This window comes from Channa argus, chromosome 23, assembly GCF_033026475.1.
Source record: "Channa argus isolate prfri chromosome 23, Channa argus male v1.0, whole genome shotgun sequence".
Taxonomy (NCBI): Eukaryota; Metazoa; Chordata; class Actinopteri; order Anabantiformes; family Channidae; genus Channa; species Channa argus.
In genome coordinates, this window is record NC_090219.1 from 3162099 (window position 1) to 3178682 (window position 16584).

The 16584-nt window shown below is 39.1% G+C and overlaps 3 protein-coding genes across 4 annotated transcripts in view; 2 read left to right on the forward strand and 1 right to left on the reverse strand.

Annotated features, from left to right (window-relative positions):
* The first annotated feature begins 1231 nt into the window (after nt 1-1231).
* On the forward strand, nt 1232-4359 carry LOC137108635 (retinol dehydrogenase 7-like). The gene is made up of 5 exons (XM_067493468.1): nt 1232-1389; nt 1981-2295; nt 3492-3750; nt 3839-4002; nt 4085-4359. The coding sequence occupies exons 2-5, from the start codon at nt 1983-1985 to the stop codon at nt 4297-4299; spliced, it is 951 nt and encodes a 316-aa protein (XP_067349569.1). The 5' UTR covers nt 1232-1389; nt 1981-1982; the 3' UTR covers nt 4300-4359.
* A 753-nt stretch (nt 4360-5112) lies between these two features.
* Nucleotides 5113-8863, reverse strand: atp5f1b (ATP synthase F1 subunit beta). Its single transcript, XM_067493467.1, has 10 exons — nt 8704-8863; nt 7678-7851; nt 7417-7591; nt 7097-7218; nt 6825-7009; nt 6574-6732; nt 6319-6441; nt 5880-6092; nt 5601-5802; nt 5113-5513 (listed from the first exon to the last, which is right to left on the reverse strand). The coding sequence occupies exons 1-10, from the start codon at nt 8804-8806 to the stop codon at nt 5416-5418; spliced, it is 1554 nt and encodes a 517-aa protein (XP_067349568.1). The 5' UTR covers nt 8807-8863; the 3' UTR covers nt 5113-5415.
* A 6121-nt stretch (nt 8864-14984) lies between these two features.
* LOC137108794 (collagen alpha-1(XXVIII) chain-like) overlaps nt 14985-16584 on the forward strand; it is a 29386-nt gene continuing 27786 nt past the window's right edge. Inside the window, exons 1-2 of one of the 2 annotated variants that reach the window (XM_067493835.1) lie at nt 14985-15292; nt 15438-15595. In XM_067493835.1, the coding sequence (XP_067349936.1) occupies nt 15445-15595 (151 nt within the window). In that variant the 5' untranslated portion in view covers nt 14985-15292; nt 15438-15444. The remainder of the gene's footprint in view (nt 15293-15437; nt 15596-16584) is intronic. The other variant, XM_067493836.1, reaches the window with a different exon arrangement.

Consider the following 16584-nt stretch of genomic DNA (forward strand, 5'->3'; position numbering starts at 1 on the left):
GGTCTGTATGTTTTAATGCATGTTGAATTACTGTTTGTTATACAACTATTGCAGTTTCTGTAGGTTTTCTTTTGACTTTTTACCTTGACTTACCTTTCTGAAAAAAATATTTTGCTTAATTAAAACCTTTTAGGTTTTAGGTCACATTTTTCAATGTTTCTTTATGGCAGAACCTTGTATATCTTCCTCCATTATGATAACACTTTGGATTACAAGAAAAGCAATGGAAGTAAGCAGAACTTTGACAAAGTCATATATGATGTATTTGAGCATCACTAACAGGTGTTTGAGTGAGTAGGGGGGATATTCACCTTTTGGTTAATAGATAATTAAAAATTACGACTAACTCGATGTTATGTTCTTTTGTGCAATTATTTAAAAATAAACATGAGTATGGAAGTAGAATAGTAGCAAAATTATTTGTATGTGTACAGGGATTCATGTATGCGTACTTAGACTTGTATGTCTCAATCTGTGTGTATGTACAGGGATTTGTGTGTGCGTACTCAGACTTGTATGTCTGTACTCGGATTTGTATTTCAGTCTGTTTGTGTGTCTGTACTCAGATAGGTTTGTCTGTACTCGGATGTGTGTGTCTGTACACAAATCTGTAACTGTAAATAATATTTGTGTGTATGTAAATGTACAAATAGGTATTAACTCAAAAAACTAACTGCAAATGTCTACTAATCTGAGAAAACACTTTTTTTTAAGTTAAAGTGCTTTTTTTTGCTACTATTCTTTCTCCATAGCAGAACAGTAGGAAAATTCCACCTGTAAAAAAACAGCCAATTGTGATGTTTTTCAGCACTTTTCCTTAAAACCTAAGTGTTTTCTCAGATTATTAGACATTTACAGTCAGTTTTTTGAGTGAATACATTTGCACATTACATACACATTACATACACACAAATATTATATACAGTTACAGATTTTTGGTACAGACACTCAAATCCGAGTACAGACACACAAATCCCTGCACATACAAATAATTGTGCTACTATTCTACTTCCATACTCATGTTTATTTTTAAATAATTGCACAAAAGAACATGACATCGAGTAAGTCGTAATTTTTAATTATCTATATGCTAATATCTTGCTAATATTCTACTTCCATAAATGAGTTGTGTCCAAACTTACACCCTACTGACTATATAGTGACCATTTTCTAGTAGTGTCTAAAGGTTGTCTGTATAATTTTTAACCAATGAGTGAACTTTCTTGGAGTAGTGAATGAGAGAATAGGGGGAGGTTTTCGTGTCATTACCACTGTAACCGACGTGCGGCGCCTGCCTTCAGTTCCACCCTTAATGCTGAGAACGTCGGTGTTTATAAGCCAAACCAACTTCATTCATAAAACAGCTTGAAGGACACCTCTGCACATTAGGTATGTGGCCTGTGTGTTGTCTTGTTCGTGTGTTCGGCGAGCTAATTTAGATAGCTGGCATAAAGCTGCTTTAACCAATACTTTTAAATAAATTTCTGAATACGTAACGAAAAGTTAAAGTTATCTGCCTCACTTTGATTGGTTGTGTCGGGCTTGTGCAACAGTGCAGAATGTCCTCGTTTAGTTGTTACAATTGTGTGTGACTAGTTTATTAAAAGACTAACGTTAAACGTTACAGCCTCGAATCGCATATGACAAGTTGCCGTGCATACAATTCATAAAGCACGACAACCTGCAGTTAAAGACTTTATTTGTGTGAAGTTACCATACATCGATTTATCTGTTACTAGCTAAACTTTGAAATGGGCTTCAATCTCCCTTTATGACCACAAGAGACAATGTCACAGGTTTCCATTACATGCCTGTGTATGTACCGGGGTGGAGATGTGAGTAGCGTATGTTGCAAATGCTCAAAGTTCTTCTGAGCTGCCTAAGTGGGTAATTGACCCTTCTATCTTGATATTGCGCAGTAAGTATTGCCACATAATCATTGGGATTTAACATGACTGAGTGATCGTTTTGTTCTTGCAGTCATGTATCTGTACCTTCTGGGCCTGGTCTTTTTCTACTATGTGTACCGCTGGGTTAGGGAGCTACCCAGAGTCCCCAACAAAGGCAGCAAGTATGTCTACATCACAGGGTGCGACTCTGGCTTTGGCAACCTCCTGGCCCGGCATCTGGACAAGCAGGGCTTCAGAGTGATCGCCGCGTGTTTCACAGAGAAGGGAGAGGGGGATCTGAAGAAGTCCTGCTCCAGCAACTTGATCACTACACACCTAGATGTTAGGTCTAAAGAAAGTGTCGCCAAAGTTGCTGCAATGATCACGGACAAAGTGGGGGAGCGCGGTGAGTACTGCAGTGAGCAAGGATAAAATATTTAGACAGCTATTTCATGGTTGGCATGACATTTTGTCCATTACTTTTTCATCAGCCTCAGCTATTTTTATGTATTAATCATATCATATTAATAAAGAAAATTAGCATTTTGATTTTAGCATTTCAGTTAATGTTCCACGGTGCACAGTCTCGCATATATTTAACATGTTTAAACACTTTTGTTCTGGTTTAAATTCAAGAATAGGGCTCTTTATGTTTTGCTTTTGTTAATAGTGTAGTATTAGATTCATCTATCCCCAACTCAAACCCTCAAGCATTTAAATAGCACACACCTACAGTGGCTTCGGAAGGTATTCAGACGTTTCAGACATGTTGCTGAGGTGGGGGCACCTTGATGGCTGTGCAGTGCAGACTTTATTTTATAAACAGATATCTCATACCTTCTTCAGAGCTTAAAAATCGCACAAGCCACATAACCAGGCCTCTGGTGTGCTTGTAAAATAAAAGATTTGTGTCAAGTGTACACTAAAACTAAATGTAACAACACACTTTTTGCATATTGGAGGCTTCTCAGCAGCAGGAACAGGGAGACTTTTCAAAATGCAATAAGGATGAATGTAAACAATACAGGAGAAGTTTCTTCTCCACATTGAATAAGACCTGCAGGACAGCTCAATGCAAAAGCCCAGACAATGCTGTTTTATTCTTAGTAAACCAGCCTAAGCCTGGATTTAAACTCTACAGAGCACGTATGGAGAGGCATAAAGATGTCAATTCTGACACTTCCCATCATGTATGATGATGCTTGAGAGGATCTGTCAGTAAGAATGGGATAAACTTGGTAAATCCATGTGTGAGAAGCTTGTAGAGGTAAAGGTTAACATAGTGAATATGTTTTTAAAAGACATTTCAGGTTGTTTTTATGTTTTTTTTATCAATTTGCAAATCTATAAAAATATGGTTTTATTAAATTATTATGGGATAATAAGTTTGGCCTGGGAGAAGAATGGAAATTTATCTTTATTTCATTTGAAATTAGATGCACTATACTGAATCCAAAAAGTATGGTCAAAAGTATTAATATGTCAGCTATGTGTAGGAACATGCTTTTAATTTTCTTGCAGCTTTCAGCTGTTAAAGGGCGGTAGATCTGAAGAAATTTGTGTTTATTTATTCACTGAGTGTTTGCCCTTTGCTCCTCCTAGGCTTATGGGCTGTAGTGAACAATGCGGGTGTGGCTATTCCCTCTGCACCAAATGATTGGCTCACCATTGATGACTACAAGTCCATGCTGGATGTAAACCTGAATGGGTTGATTGCTGTCACCCTGAGTGTCCTGCCTCTAATTAAGAAGGCCAAGGGAAGGGTGGTCAATGTAGCCAGTGTGTTTGGGAGGATCAGTGTTGCTGGAGGCCCGTACACCATCTCTAAGTATGGGGTGGAGGCTTTCAATGACAGCCTCAGGTGAAACACTCAACTCGTATTGATTTGTCAGTTACTGAACACGAAGACATTTAGTTTGAACAGTAACTAAATGAAATATCTTCCATAGATTAAATATGACACCTTTTGGTGTCAAAGTCGTCTGCATTGAACCAGGCTTCTTCAAAACAAATGTGACTGAAACCAGCATTCTGAGTAATAATGTGAAGATGCTGTGGGAAAGACTACCTCAGGACATCAAAGAGGACTATGGACCTGAATATTTACAAAAAGGTATGTTTTGATGTTTTTTTCTGTACATTGATGTGTGTTTTTAATGTCTATCTTTATTTATCAAACTCATTGTCCCTCTTAGCCTTAGCTGTAATAAAAGACAAAGTTACCAAGATCTGTGATGGAGATCTGATGAAGGTGGTCAACTGCATGGAGCACGCTGTATCTGCTGTCAGGCCCCGGACCCGATACTCTCCAGGTTGGGACGCCAAGCTGTTTTGGCTGCCGCTATCATACATGCCAAGTTGTGTTACTGATTACATGATGCTGAGACAGGCCGTTCCTGTTGCCAAGTGAGTGGCTTGAATTGCTCTTTTGAACTGTGCACAGTGACATAAACACTAGTTTAAACAAAAACTGCGTTGTCTGATTCCCTTCATTTTCTGAACATTTTCTCTCAGACGATCATCAGTTATACACATTTTCTTGGCCCCATATCTACAGGCAGATAAGGGTCTAAAGTTCTTAGCTTTGATGATTGGCATCAGAGGTTAAAGAAGAGCAATAAATAGAGCTGCCTAGTGATACTCTTCTAGTCTTTACCTTAACCGTGCTGTGTAGATATTTTCTCATTTCCTCATTCAACTCCACTTTTTCCTTTTGTCCAAGTTCAACAGTTGTTTTTAGAGGACTGACTCAATTGTTGCAGGTCTCAAATTATTCTAGAGGTTTTTACATGTTAATAACATGACTGAATTAGGGATTTTACATGTACATTTAATTGTGTTTAATAAATGTTTTGAATAGAGAATGCTGTAAATTTTAAATAATTACTTCCTATACATGTCCAGATTGTCATTTGGCCATATCTTTAATAATTGATCCCAAGTAGGACTGTTTGATCATATTGTCTCTACTGGTTCCCCACAATGCTGCTTAACCAGTATTTCATGCTGGTCATGGTATAAAAAGCCACAAAATCTCAGTTAAGCTGCACATGAGCACTCTTTGGTTTGGCAAATCATTGTTAAAGATATTCATTGATTACAGAACTGAGTGCTATCCCACCCTCCTCTTTCCACTCTTAATCTTCAAAGTGATATTTCTAGTCACCTCATTCTGTGGTTTAACACAGGTTTTCACAAATGTGCTCTTAATTTGAAACACACATCCAATTTGTCCACAATTTTATTTCAGACTGTGACAAGCTGCACTGAAACAGTTCAGATGAAGACAGCCATTTCATGAATCTCCAACAAGACTCAACTACATTTTAAATCTTAGGAATTATGCAGTTTAAGCAGTTGTGTGTAAAGACAGATTTATTCCATCTTTCATTGGAAACATTAAATACAACTTTTAGGATGATGAGACAGGTACATTTGCATTTTGACATGTTTTACAAACCAAGTGCTCCTAACAGCACGACCCCACTCCTTTTGTTTCTCCCCCCCCACAATAGATTCTTAATGTTTATGAGTGCTCCTCAGCCAGCTTCTCAGCCTTCTGAACAACTTCCTCAATGGGGCCAACCATGTAGAAAGCCTGCTCAGGCAGAGCATCATACTCACCTAGGAGGAAAAGAATATCAATAGATTATATGCATCAAGTAATTATGAAAATAAAACCCCTGAATGCAAGCATGTATCAACACTGACCAGCAAGGATGCTCTGGAAGCCCTTGATGGTTTCCTTGAGGGGCACCAGTTTGCCCAAGTGGCCAGTGAAGACCTCGGCCACCTGGAAAGGCTGGGACAGAAAACGTTGGATCTTGCGTGCACGGGCCACAGTCAGTTTGTCCTCCTCAGACAACTCATCCATACCCAGGATGGCAATAATATCCTGCAGGGATTTGTAGTCCTACAAAAAGGAAACTCAAATATTAATGGTTGCCATCAAAATATAACAAAAATAAATAAAATTACATAGTGTCGCACCTGCAGAATTTTCTGCACACCACGGGCAACTTCGTAGTGCTCAGCTCCAACAATGTTGGGGTCCATGATACGGGAGGTTGAGTCCAGGGGGTCGACAGCAGGGTAGATACCTAGCTCAGCAATAGCACGGGACAACACAGTGGTGGCATCCAAGTGAGCAAAGGTGGTGGCAGGGGCGGGGTCAGTCAAATCATCAGCGGGCACGTAGATTGCCTGGTAGACGGGTATAATTATTAATTAAAAAAAAAAAAAAAGGAAAAACCCCCCAGTAAACGAAACTTTGTTGGTGTCTTTAATGGAGAGATATAAATGAGATAAAACTCAAAGTCCATGTACAAAAAAGTGCTGGTCTAATAAAGTTGTTCAGCAACCCACAAGGGTTTTTGCTTCGCCTAAGTCACAGATGGTAAAAGAGTGTCATGAGAGCTCTTGCTTTTACCTGCACAGATGTGATTGAACCCTTCTTGGTGGTGGTGATTCTCTCCTGCATGGTACCCATGTCAGTGGCTAGAGTGGGCTGATAACCCACAGCAGAAGGGATACGACCCAGCAGGGCAGACACCTAAGAGGTAATAAAACTTCTGCTAGTCTCAAATGTACAATTTGGCATGTTCAGCTACAGGTTCAGATTTGGCTACACAAAACATGCTATTGTATTTGTGTATGTGGGGTATATGACTGAAGTTATAGCAACCTCAGAGCCAGCCTGTGTGAAACGGAAGATGTTGTCAATGAAGAGCAACACATCCTGACCCTCCTGGTCACGGAAGTACTCAGCCACAGTCAGTCCAGTTAGAGCCACTCTGGCACGAGCACCAGGGGGCTCGTTCATCTGTCCATACACCAGTGCCACCTTGTAAGGAGAAGAGTTCAGTGTAAGTGGTTGATTAATACCTGTAAGTATCACAGGTCCTAGTATTTTAAGAGGCCCTTGACAATCCTCACCTTAGAGGTGGTGTCCTTCAGGTTGATGACACCAGACTCAATCATTTCGTGGTACAAGTCATTCCCTTCACGGGTACGCTCGCCCACACCGGCAAACACTGAGTAACCACCATGAGCCTTCGCAACATTGTTGATCAGCTCCATGATCAATACAGTCTTTCCTACACCAGCACCTCCAAACAGACCTATAACGATGAGAAATAGTTAGACTCCAGTATGCAAGTTGTCATTTAGAACACTAATGATGTGAAAACATTTGCTTGAATACATACCAATCTTTCCACCCTTGGCATATGGGGCCAGCAGGTCCACCACCTTAATGCCAGTCACCAGAATCTCCTGCTCCACACTCATGTCAGTGAATTCAGGGGCCTCAGCATGAATGGCTGCAGTCCTAGGAAAAATGTTCAAAATATATATTAAAAAGCCAAGTTTACAGAGTTCCTTCCAACATAAATATTAATTGGGCTCAACATAACAAGGTCGTCAATGCCTGTGAGTACTCCCACTGCTGCAAAGTTTCAGTTTATTTTATTTCCCCCCCATGACATTCATAATGCATATGTTGAAACATATCAGTTAAGAAACTCACTGCTTGGTGGTGATGGGACCCCTCTCATCAATGGGCTCGCCAATGACATTCATAATCCTGCCCAGGGTCTCGGGACCCACTGGGATTCTGATTGGTGCACCGGTGTCCAGAACCTTTTGTCCACGAACCAGACCTTCGGTACCATCCATAGCAATAGTACGCACTGTGCTCTCCCCTAAATGAATCATATATAGCCAATTAGTTTTTCTGCTTCTGATAAGTTAATGTATGATTTTGCAACCCTTGCTCCTAAGCGCTCACCAAGATGCTGTGCCACCTCCAGGACTAGCCTAGAGTCACGGCCAGCGACTTCCAAGGCATTGAGAATTGGAGGAAGACCCTCATCGAACTGGACGTCCACCACAGCACCGATAACAGCCACAATGCGCCCAGTGGCAACGCTGGCAGCCGCAGCAGGTGCGACATAATCTCTGCCTGTTAAATAATCCAAACAATATGTGCATTTAGCCCAGTGTCATCCAGGTCTGTGGTAATCGTGACTTTGTTATGGAACTGTTGTTGATCGCTCCTCACAAACCACCCTGTCCCTGTAAGGCAGTATGGCAAATGCGTGACTGGTCACACCGTTCGTCAATGTCAAGTGTCTGTTCTCGTTTCAAATGTGAATCCGCTTTTTAACGGCCATTGACTGGGCCTCCACCAAAATAAACTGCGCACGTTCCTAATGTTGATGCGTAGAAAGAGCCATTTTCCCTACTAAATTGAGTTAGCATGGGAAGACTGACAAATGAATGAAGCGAAAGGTTAATGTTAATTCAAGCTAATGGCGCTAACTCAACGTCAGACACAGGACGTTTACACTATGGCGTAGTATAATCTTCAAAGCTTGATTTTTTGCTACACCAACTTAATGCGTACGTCAGTTAAAATGCAGGTGACTATCAGCTTCACTAATATGATCGCCTAATCTTGCTAAAAGCAACTTGTAATGCTAAGTTAGCAGCTCTGCAGTCGCACACCGCCTCATGTCATTATCACAAAGGTCATCGCTTTTGGCACACGTAAAACATAACCTAAGCAACATCTGGTTATTAACATTTGGCAAAATAAACATTTGCACACGTGTACCAATATTTTCTATTGTATAAAATGTGTCAACACTTCTAAAACTTTACACTTCTTAATTCGGGCCTACTTCTCCGCCTGCCGGGTAGCCAGCGTGATGCTAACATCAGCTAAAGTTAGCATTGCCCCTGCCCTCTTCTGACAAACGCCAAAATGCTTCCTACAATTTTGCCGAAAAACCAACAAGCATGCAGGACATACGGGAAAGAACGGCTGGGGATCCAACGAGGGCCTTCAGAGGCTGGACCCCAGGCTTAAGAGCCTGCAAAGCCCCAGTGCAACAGCGTCCCACAGCTCCTAACATCGTCAAAATGGCTGAAGGTGGAAAGAGACAGGGGGAACTAGAAGCTTTATACTGAATGACCGCTGTGGCGGAATGCGCATGCGTGCAACGTCAAAAGGCACATTGCACATGCGTACATGGTAAGCGCATCCCTCTGACATTCTGCCCTCCAGAGTTGGACTAATTGTTAGTATATGTGTCTGAGTGACATTCAAAACCAAGGTTACATATATGATGAATTATAATTTAAATCAGGTAGATCTACATGGACATTTGAGTAGTGTCATATTTCCATATGTGCACGATGTTAAAGGTTGTAGGAATTGTTCACAGTTAGCAGCTAACTGAAAATTAAGAGAACAGAAAAGTTTACAGAAACTTTTATATTTATATCATATTCCACATAAATTCAACACAAGGCGTCAGTTGAGCTTACTACACCTTGTAGACTCCCCCCAGTTTTTCTTCCCCCACAATCTAATGCATGATGGAAAAAACTACAGAAAAAACACTAGAATAAGTTGTGAATGACCCTTTTCTTAGCAAGCATTTTGACTTGTCCCAGTAGGTGACTGGGACAAGTCAAAATTGGCAGTACTCCATTTTGATAAGCCACTATGCTGCTTACTGAAAAGGAACATAATGTAAAGAAGCATGCATTCCTGCTAATGAGACAAATGGCTGCTGTGAGCAAGGAAAATCCTAAAAAAAAATTTAAAGTCGATTGATGTCTTATATAGAATAATAATAATAATAGATATATATATATATAGTAGGTTTGGAATGCATCACGTGTGCCTAGAAATGAGTCCACCTTATTTACACTAGAGGGTGCTGCTGCATCAAAAGAGACAGGATGTACACAAGATTGGTAATGTGAAGGTGTGATCATAGGTGTGTGTGTGTGTGTGTGTGTGTGTGTGTGTGTGTGTGTGTGTGTGTGTGTGTGTGCATACATAACTTTGATAAATGGAGCCTAATACTTAACCTAATACATTTTAATGGGCGTAAACCATCAACTTGTCTTTACTTTAAAGTGTAATATAGGATCATATTCTATGTTATAGCATGTTATAGCGTGGTTTTAGCCTAGCAGTAGTGTAGGTTGTCCTATCAGCACAACATTTTAATATTCTCATACCATACTGCAAACACTCCACACAGAGCAGTGCATACTCTCCAAATGAGTTCATTAGGTTCAGTGTTTGCAGCATGTTATAGCCCCATGATTCATTTGGAGTTCTTTAATATGTGTTTTTGAAACACACCTCCTGATGATTTAGATGTTACTGTAACTGACTGAACAAAGTCTTTCTGCAAGCATAGATGGATCTATACTAGTCTGTATTTGTCTGTGATAACATGGCACATGCTTAAAGTAACCATCCTGTGCATGCCCTAAAATACTGTACAATCTGATGAATGATGACTGTCATTAGTGTGTGTTGCTAAGCTTTAGTGGCTTGTGTTGTTGGATTATTGCAGGTTCATGCAGGAATCAGGGCAGATTGTCAACACTTCTTATGTCATGTAATGTCAATTATAATTTTTTTGTATTATTTTAATTACATTACATTATAATTTACTTTTATTTCAAAAAGGTTTCATTCAGTTTCTATTTTGTGTTTACAAAACTGCGATTGTTCTAGGTTTCTGTTATTGTACAATCATAGGGTGAATGAGTTCAGCACAGTGAGAGAGACCCAGTGATACAAGAATAGACATGTTCCGTCTAATGATCCAGCACAGTGCACACCAATGTGGTCACCATTTTAACAGTAATATAAATATTATGGTGCAGAATCTATTCACAAACCAAAAATGTTCCTCATTCAAAACAAATGGACCTACAGTGTGCTACTTCTTTGGCATGTATTGAAAAGCTTCCCTTTATCATACTTGTGCAATTCAGACTGCAAGTGACCTTTCACCTTACTCAGATGGGTTCCAAGAATTTTAATCAAAAACTTCATAGGTGAAGAGAATGTGCTCACAGTCGCCGTAGACTAAAACAGATGTGGTTTTTCTAAATGTTCTTTTTTTTCTGATCTTAAAAAAGAAAAAAACACTTGAGATATGGCTCTAGGCTATGTAGATACACCAGCATGTCAGTCAGTCCAGGTCTTTATCTTGATGGAACTATTTCAACAGGTATACAGAAACATACAGGTCCACCACCTGTATCTTTCTGTAGACTAAAAATGACTGCTCGATTATGTATACATAATCGAGCAGTCATTTTTAGTCTCCAGAAGTTGAGTTTAATCATTTTAGTAATCCAATGACTTTTCCTCTAGTGCCACTTCGAGTGTTAATCAAATCCAATCACCGGGTTAAAATTTCTATTTGTCCAAAAGTTCACCTGTGACCAAATGTCTGTAAAACTGATGCTGTGTCACAGGCGTCAAGACAGTCTAGCACCAATATTTTTTTTTTTTTTTACTACTGAGCCATACTGCTGTAATACATGCAAAATATGGTTTGACACTGTGTCCCTAATGAAGACGTCCGGATGGCAGAATATGTTTAACTTATGTATAAATTGCACATGCTGTGCGCATTAACACCCCCCCACAGCTTCCAAGATGCTGACTTTTGAGCTGTGTACAGATCATAAATGAAAGGAGGATGCAGAATCCATGGTTTCCTAAACATTTCTAATCTTTGACTCGCAGGACCACAGGACGGTTTTTCACTTCACCTCAGTGCATTTTAAATGATCTCCAGATCAGAAACATTGGAAGTGTGAAGACTGAACCCTTGCACTCATTTCTAAATCCCAGAAATCTTTGTAATTTTGGAATGAGAAAGACTGTCCATTGTTTTTAGCATGAAACATCTCCTCCATTTTTGGTATTTGTTGCCCCTGTCTCCATTCTTTTGAGAAAGGGGTTGGTGTGCAGTGGTCAGCATGCACCAATACCAATAGCAAAAGTAATACCAAGGCAATAGTCAACAGCTGCTGATATCAAGTGATGTTTTCCTCATTGCAGTAACCATAGACCTGTGTTTAGGAAACATGCATTATCATGTAAAAGCATTAGTTAAGCCAAATATCACAGGAAGTTACCTGGAGGGGTAAGGGAACATCAAAGAGCTAAGTTGTAGCTTCCGCAGCATCATAAAGGAGAAACTATTGTTTTGTTTTCACCCACGTCCTCATAGCAGAGCCCTTTTGTTCAGAAGCTATTTGCTAATTAAAAGTCAAATGTGTGACATTAAATAAAAAATGCCATGCTCTGCCCTTTATTTTGGTCTGCACTTGCTCAGAGCATCGCTGTGCTCTTTAGATAGATCTTTATTCATGTATTCCCATTTACTTGTTGAATGAATGTCACCTAATTGCCGAGTAGTTTAGTGGCATTGTGCATGTGCTTCTAGGAAACCTTTCAGCAAAGTTAATGCACACTTTAAATGCAGTATGGTGAACGCTGAGGCTCAATTTTTGAGAATCCCTCCAGTGAAATAAATCAGGAAAGTGAGAACCAAAAGCTTTTAAAATAATTTCTTAGGACTGTCTTGTGGAATTCCAAGTGTCTTTTTAGGTTTTAAAGACTTCTGTCGTTTACTCAAATGTAATATGAGTAATGCAGTGGTTTTCTGAGGGTATAAGGCATATCACAGTGATATTCAGTGCAACATTGTGTCCTAGATTTGCCATATGTTGTGTCTTATGAAACAAAACTACTGTCCAAGCTATGTTGTTCTAAAGTTGTATTCCTCTCTATGAAATGTAAGCCTATACTATTAGAACTGTAAGGTCAGACATAAACAATGACAACTTTTTAATATCTCAGTGCCAACTTGTCTCAAACAGTGTAGTTTTGCTTAATCAGCACTAACCCAGATTTAAAGAGGTCCATCTTTCAGGTGTTGCATTCTTGAGTGACAGCTCACCCTTCCCTGCTTTCAACAAAACAGTAGATAATAAAAGAACACACTGTCATCTGTGTTGCAGCGTTACGTGGTTCCAGTTCCAGCTTATATGGCTAAACACAGTCTCAATGGGCTTTTAAGACTCCTCTGATCCAGGACTAGCAAATAGAGAGAGATTAGAGAGTTACATATGGGACAGTTCTTTAGTGGTGAAATAGACATACACCAGCTTTCAAAAAGAACTGAACTAATTCCTAATAAGAAATGTATTGTTAACGTTCTACGCACTCACGTTTGAAGAGTCTTTTTTCTGTATTAATGTGAAGAATCTGATTTTGTGTCAGTGGTGGGGAAAACCCAAACACAGACTCACAGGCAGGCAGGTGCAAAGAAGTGTTTTAATAGAAAATGAGGTGGATGCAAAAGCATGCAGGCAGGTTCAGACAACAGGAAGAATAGACTGGTAACCGGAATCAGACAATGACTCAGGACAAAAAAAAAAAAAAAAAAATGAAAGGCCGGTTAGACAAAAGTCAGCAAAAAATAGAGAACTCAACAATCTGGGTAGTAAGTGAAGCAAAGCTACTGCAGTTGAGGTTGATGTGCAAATGAGAGCAGGTGTGTAGGTGACCAGGTAAACGAAAGATGGGGAAAAAGTTTGAGGACATCTGGTGGACAGCAGAGGAAACTGCAGTGTATAGACTATAACAGAAATGGCTATTAGACAGATCTGACTTTTTTATAAATAGATATATAAGTAACATGAATTGATAAAATCTGTGAAATAATCACATTCTACAATTGGATTGTAGTTTTAAAAAAAGGCCCCTTTCCTGTCAGAAATGAACAAATTATGTTTTTAGCTGTAAATTGTGCAGTCGCACTACACTCCATTCGTGCGGAAATGTATATTGGCAGTAAATTGTGACAGAATTACAAATGAGTGCTCTGGGTGTTTTCTCAGGTGAATCATAGTATGCTTAACTTGAAAGATGGATTGCCTGAAGCTCTAAATGCTGTTCAAACGGTTTCCAGGTGTCTACATTATTTTGAGGGCAAGAATACTTAAGGTATGGTCACAATAAACAGATAAAATGAAGGTAAATGCAGCTATAGTCGATATGACATAACATGTAATTCTATAGTTGCTATTAGCGCTAAATGTGAAAAACACAATTTAAAGATCAGTGATTATTAAACTTACAATTATAGCAACAAGAAGCATAACTTTAAACAGATGCTAATGATGCAGTATCTGTTTTATATTGATTAGCAGCTATTTGCCATCAAGTTGGTCAAATGAACTTTGTGTCACCAGCAGAAGAAGTTAATACCTTTTTCAAGTGAAAAAGGTAATAACTTCTTGCAAATGTAACTAAAACTGGAATGTGCAGTGTTTTCCTGCAGAAACTGTAGATGCCAGGCAACATCACAACTAGGATTTAAACATTTTAAAATAAACTTTCCTTTTCCTGAAGTGTAACCCACATTGACTGTGTGGGATTTAAAAAAAAAAAATCCAATTCAATTAAATTGCTGTTTGTTTATATTTGATCTGGCCCAAGGCGTGTAACTTTGCCTTCTCTTTGAAGCCAGACTCTAACTAGGTAAAGGTTTAGTCAAGGCAAAAGTTGGCTAATATTTACCACTGCATTGCTATTGAATACATTCTGTCCAGTAGTGTTTGGAAAGTGTACAAGATGTCTGTCTGTCTAAAGATAATTTGACTTTTCTACATTCACGTTTCTTAGCTGACAGCTGTTACTGGAAGTTGGAACCTGGAGTGAAGATGGTTTTATTTATTTTTGAATAAGTGAACCACTGAGGAACTTTCACAGGAGTGAATAGGTGCCATGGTTTGATTTAGTATCTAGTTTGAGTAATACACCTATGTCCATCATGAACAATATAGCCTGAAGATATATTTGCTTTTATCTTGAAGAAAAACAAGAGCATAAATCTATAATTTTTGTTGTTGTTGCCATCATCTCTGCCAAAAATGTTAATCCCTCAGTTGTAGAAAATGAAAAGCAGAAAACCTACCTTTAATCTTGAAGTGGTGCATCACACTGATTAGTTCATACCAACTATAACCTTTATTAAAACATAAATGTTTAGTCACTTATTGTGTGTTTTTCAAAAGCAGACAAAAAAATATGTAAAATGTCCCTTTTATATCATTACAAAGTAAAATTGACAAAAGGGAGCTAAGGCATTGCTTTGTCACAATTTCTGCCTGTACTGTGGCTGCCTCCCCAGCCAACCCTCCCACACTCCCAAAAGTGGGAGTGAGCGATTTAAACAAAAAAAAAAAAAAAAAAAGGGTGTGTGTGTGCTCACGTTTACTGTGAGCCTGGAATGGCTCAGATTTGTGTCTCATTAGAGTCAGAACACAGTCCAAACTTTTGGCTATGCACTGCTGCTGCTGCTGCCAATACATGTCATCTACTTGACCTACAGAATCTCAATTAAGATCCAGGCACTAAAAGAGGACATACAGTTGATGCTCAGGACATGGAACCAAATAAACCCTGAATGAAGAATTTCACTTATTTGCCTTTTTTTGGGAATTTTCTCACTGATAGGAGATCTGTAGAGCCGATCACATTGGAGACCTCATTCAGCTGCACTGTAAGTTATGCATGCTTTATGCCTGAATCTCAAACACCCATGCTTGTTAAAGCCTGTTCTAAATGTGTGTAGATTCTTTAGAGTTGCATTAAAAAGTGAACATGTGTCTGGGTCTTTTTTATCCGTCGTTGTCTTTGTTGCTCAGGGAAGTTATGTTACTCTCACTGCACTGGCTGCTGCTGCTGTTGGGACTCCAGGGTCTTTGGGCACAGGACTATGAAGAAGACTATGAAGAAGAGGTGGTTACCACAAAGAAAAAGAACAAACTCTCTGCATCAAAATCCATACTTCAAAGCGGCCAATGTAAGTCAAATGTTGAAATTTTACATGGTCATGTAAAGTCAGTTCGTTGCCTGCTGATGCTCTTATTTGAAAAAATGTGATGGAATTTGTGCAGGTGGCACATTTTTTTCAAGGGTATCCCATAGGTGAATAAACTCAACAAGGACATCGCTGGAGGATGCAGTTGGATTGATCATATCACTCAGGCTCCTCACAACCATCCATCTCCTGTGTGACCCTTTGGTGCTCTGTTACCCAAATGTTCAACTGACTCAGTTTCCCCAGGCACATTCTCTCTGAGACATATTTCCACAGAGATGAATGTGATTTATCCTTAGACTGTATTGGATCAGTGACCTCATTCTATTGCTGAAGGCTGGCACAGCAAGTTTAGTTATTTTTTAATACCCATTTTTACAAAATTATATATCACGTTCATGAACTCATCACAAATTTTTCATGAAAAGGCATCAAGACTTTCGTTGTTGTGTTATTACATAATCCAAGCTATAGAAAATACATCATATTTAGTTAACTTGATGGGTTGTTTTGTCTCAACAGTTTTCATCTAATGATAATAAACTGTAATTTCTATTATGAAAACATTGCTTGGTTCTCTTTGCTTTTAATCATGAATCTAGTAAAAGGATATTCCTACATGTTGGGAAATACTGCTATTGCCTTTTTCCTAGATTTTGATGAGAAAATGGAAGTAAGCTTAGCTTATATTTGGGAGTGGAAACAGCAGGAAACAGTTAACTTGGCTCTGTCCAAAAGTAACAAATATACACCTTGAAATCTAAACCTACAGCACCAGAAGGAATTCTGACCACTTTGTTTTTTGCATATTTATTGTGTTGCACATTTCATTTGAATGGGATAAAATTCCCATTTTGCTAGTTTACAGTTTACATTTCTCATGTCTTTAATTCAGTGCTTTGTAGCCACTTTGGCAACAGCTTCAATTTTACTCTGCAGAGTTTGTACAGGCAGGACAAACACTGAAGGTC

Excerpts from the sequence above, each read along its gene's own strand:
- LOC137108635 (XM_067493468.1), top strand. The coding sequence starts at position 1,983 with ATGTATCTGTACCTTCTGGGCCTGGTCTTTTTCTACTATGTGTACCGC. Across the intron at positions 2,296-3,491 it reads GGACAAAGTGGGGGAGCGCG|GCTTATGGGCTGTAGTGAAC; the intron begins GTGAGTACTGCA and ends TGCTCCTCCTAG. Across the intron at positions 3,751-3,838 it reads GCTTTCAATGACAGCCTCAG|ATTAAATATGACACCTTTTG; the intron begins GTGAAACACTCA and ends TATCTTCCATAG.
- atp5f1b (XM_067493467.1), bottom strand. The coding sequence starts at position 8,806 with ATGTTAGGAGCTGTGGGACGCTGTTGCACTGGGGCTTTGCAGGCTCTT. Across the intron at positions 6,733-6,824 it reads TGAAGGACACCACCTCTAAG|GTGGCACTGGTGTATGGACA; the intron begins GTGAGGATTGTC and ends TCTCCTTACAAG. Across the intron at positions 6,093-6,318 it reads GTTCAATCACATCTGTGCAG|GCAATCTACGTGCCCGCTGA; the intron begins GTAAAAGCAAGA and ends CCCGTCTACCAG.